The sequence below is a fragment of the Cyprinodon variegatus genome, unplaced genomic scaffold, assembly GCF_000732505.1.
Source record: "Cyprinodon variegatus isolate N-32 unplaced genomic scaffold, C_variegatus-1.0 Scaffold247, whole genome shotgun sequence".
NCBI lineage: Eukaryota > Metazoa > Chordata > Actinopteri > Cyprinodontiformes > Cyprinodontidae > Cyprinodon > Cyprinodon variegatus.
In genome coordinates this window covers 653910-657083 of record NW_015150700.1, presented here as the reverse complement: position 1 = coordinate 657083, position 3174 = coordinate 653910, and the positions used below count along the sequence as shown (strand labels likewise).

At 37.2% G+C, this 3174-nt stretch overlaps 1 protein-coding gene across 1 annotated transcript in view; it reads left to right on the top strand.

Annotated features, from left to right (window-relative positions):
* pctp (phosphatidylcholine transfer protein) overlaps positions 1 to 2221 on the top strand; it is a 24432-nt gene extending 22211 nt beyond the window's left edge. Inside the window, exon 6 of the mRNA XM_015382027.1 lies at positions 1444 to 2221. Within this exon, the coding sequence (XP_015237513.1) occupies positions 1444 to 1674 (231 nt within the window). The 3' untranslated portion in view covers positions 1675 to 2221. The remainder of the gene's footprint in view (positions 1 to 1443) is intronic.
* Positions 2222 to 3174: the final 953 nt, after the last annotated feature.

Below are 3174 nucleotides of genomic sequence, written 5' to 3'. Positions count from 1 at the left end.
TATATATATATATATATACTTTTTTCTGTGCGGTCCAGTACCAAAATGACCCACGGACCGGTACCGGTCCGCGGCCCGGTGGTTTGGGACCGCTGATCTAGAAGCCAAAACCGTCAGAGCCAGGAGATCAGAGGTCCAAAGAGATGCCGAGTTTAATCCGGACAGAGTCGGCTAACAGATCCAGGTTCGATAAACTGAGATCCAGCAGGAGTCAGCAGACGGGTCAGGCAAACAGATCAGATGGGGACAGGCAGGCTCAGAGGTGGAGAGGCAGAACAGGTCAGGATCAGACAATCAGAGATACAGGAATGCCAGAAAACTTCTGGAACTGATGACTTATCTGAAAGATTCTGTGAATACAGGTTTTAACTTAAGATAGAAGTCTCAATATATTAGCTAATATGGAAATGTTACCTATTAATGGTTGATTTTCCTGATTAAAAGTAGGCAGAAGATTTTTCTGTAACTCTTTCTGTTAGATGCTTTAAAGTCATGATGTTTGTTTCTGTCTGGCCTTTTAAAAAAGCCACCCTTCTTGACCCTTTAGCACGATGACACCCGGTCTGGGTGTGACCTGTACTTGTGCACAGCTGTTTAACTTTTTCTTAAATGAAAAAATACCAAAAAGCTTATATTATTTGTTTTTGATTAATCAAATGATTGATATGAACCAAATAACAAGCAAATTAAACCAAATATTTGATTTTCTTTCACTTATTTCTAAAATAGCAGGTTCTGTAAAACAAACAAAAATTTTTGTATGAAAATGTAGAAAGAAAAAATAAACCGTTTATTGAGATTGACTTTTTGACTTCCGTACTGGTCATTTGGTAAAGTATGACACCATTTAAACAATAGATGGCGCTTGTTATACCTCGGGTCTCATTAAAGGTGATGGCAGTTATCTTTTTGTACCGTTTGCCAGTCGGCTAACCAATTAAAACCTTTAACTAGTCCACAAGGAAAGCAGCAACCTCTGCGTAGCGTCTTAAGTCGGGATCCAGTCTCTAAAGTTTGACTGATGTTCATCCTTGTTTTGCTCAAATGTTTTTACAGTTTGGACCTGTCAGAATGTATTAAACTATAGTTTTAGTCAAATAATTTTGCACCACTTTAGACATCATGAAGGTTTATTAGTATTATTATTATAGTTTGGGATAAATTAATCATTTTAATAAAAAAGTAAAAAAACTCCTTCCTAATGATAGACATGAGCAGGGATGCAGAATTCAGACCCTTTGGTTTCCCATAGATCTGATCCCATAGTTTCCCACCGTATTGATGTCAAGTTTAAAACTGATTAATCCAACGTTAATCTGTTCAAACGTTTGCGCTTCCAGCTTTATTCTGCTCTCCATCATTAATGAGAAATTTTTCCCACACCCTAAATCTCTCCTGCTGCATGTTTGGATATTCGGTGTTTACTGCTGACCTGGGGTGAAGGGGCCTCTGGGAGCTCTCTGTCCTTCCCTCTGCTCCATTATTCTCCTCATGTTGTTCACTGATGTGTTGCTTTTGTTGCTCCTCCTAGGTGGGTCCATTTGGCTCTTCTCCCTGACTAATGTGCGTCTTTCTTTGTTTTGTTTTCTTCCCTTCCAGAGCGGCGTCCCAGGCTTCATTAAGGATTTGCAGACGGCCTGTGGCAATTACAAAACGTACTGCGAGAGGAAATGAGTGCAGCTGAGTGGGGACGGCGGCCCAATCTGGAGAGATTTAATGAGTTTACTTGCAGCTTTGGGTTCTTTGGGTTCTGGGTGACTTCGGCCGGTCGTCCCGTTTTATTGGCCGGGCAAAAGGTGAATCGATTGTATCCTGATGTGCTGTGTTTACCGTGTGAACAATCACGCACTCCTCTCTCTTTGGCATGCAGGAACCTTCAGATGATTTTTCATTTTAATCTATGTAGACTTGAAGATGTGACTCATTCCGTTTGGCTGGATTGGCTGAGGCAATCTCCCCTCTGCCTGTTGACCTTTTGTGTTGAATAGGAGATTGAATATCTTTTAACCTCGACTCCGTTGGGATGTTTTGCTATTCCAAATCACTGGGATTTTATTATTTCTGCAAGGAGGTGAATTTTCTAAAAACTTTCACAGGTGCAGAACTTTTGCAGCTCATGGCTTCTTTATGATATGAGATATTGGATTGTTTTAAGGTGAACACCTGTACCTCAATGTCACTTTCTTCTGCAGCTGTATTGATAAAAATAAAGTCAGTTTTAATTATCTAATGCTTCTCGTTTATTCTTTCATAAAAAGGTAACATACTGGTTCATTAGACTAGAGAAAGGTTTCCTTTACAAGTTAAGATCCAAATGTTGTTCTCCTTAGTTAGGAGGATAACAAGCAAAAACAATTAAATAAAAAAGATTTAAAAAAAATTAAGAGATGCTGGTGAAGTTTCTCAGTTATCCAGGTCATAATCATTCCAAAAAAGTAAAAAACAAGCTACTGGACTTTGTTTCCAAGTTTGAAGACGTTTCTTTTCCCATCCAGGAACCTTTTTTCAATTCAAGATGTCAGAAAAAGCTTCAAACTCAACGCTATTTCTGACATTTTGAATTGAAAAAGCTTCCTGGATAGGAAGCAAAACGTCTTCAAACTTGGAAACAAAGTCCAGTGGATTGTTTTCTTTACTTTTTTAGAAATGAAGAGATGTTTAGTTTTTACTTTTAATTTCAACAATAATATCCACATTTGGAGTGAGATTGTTTTCACAATCATAAATTGATCTCTGAGGTGTATCTGAAGCAAATTTCCTCCAAACACTCATTTAAACTCATTTAAATGAGAATCTGAGGTGTTGTACAGCATGGCCAAAATTATTTTATTTCATTTAAGTTTATTTATTTATGTTACAGGGACAGTGTACATTAATAAGCATCCCTGCAAATGCACCAGAATTAGCCAAAAGGTTGTTTTTCATCTGTTGTCCCTGAATAGATCTTAAAATTGATTACCTAAAAACACAACAGTAAGAATTTTACATTGAAAATATAAATATAAAAAATAAGTAAAGACATATTTTAAAAACTTGTTTAAAAATACAGAATAAATTTTTGCTGAACTGCAGATTTGGGGTTAATAAAATAGAATAAAACATTCAAATAAAAATAATTAAACTCTCTCTCTCTCTCTCTCTCTCTCTCTCTCTCTCTCTCTCTCTCTCTCTCTC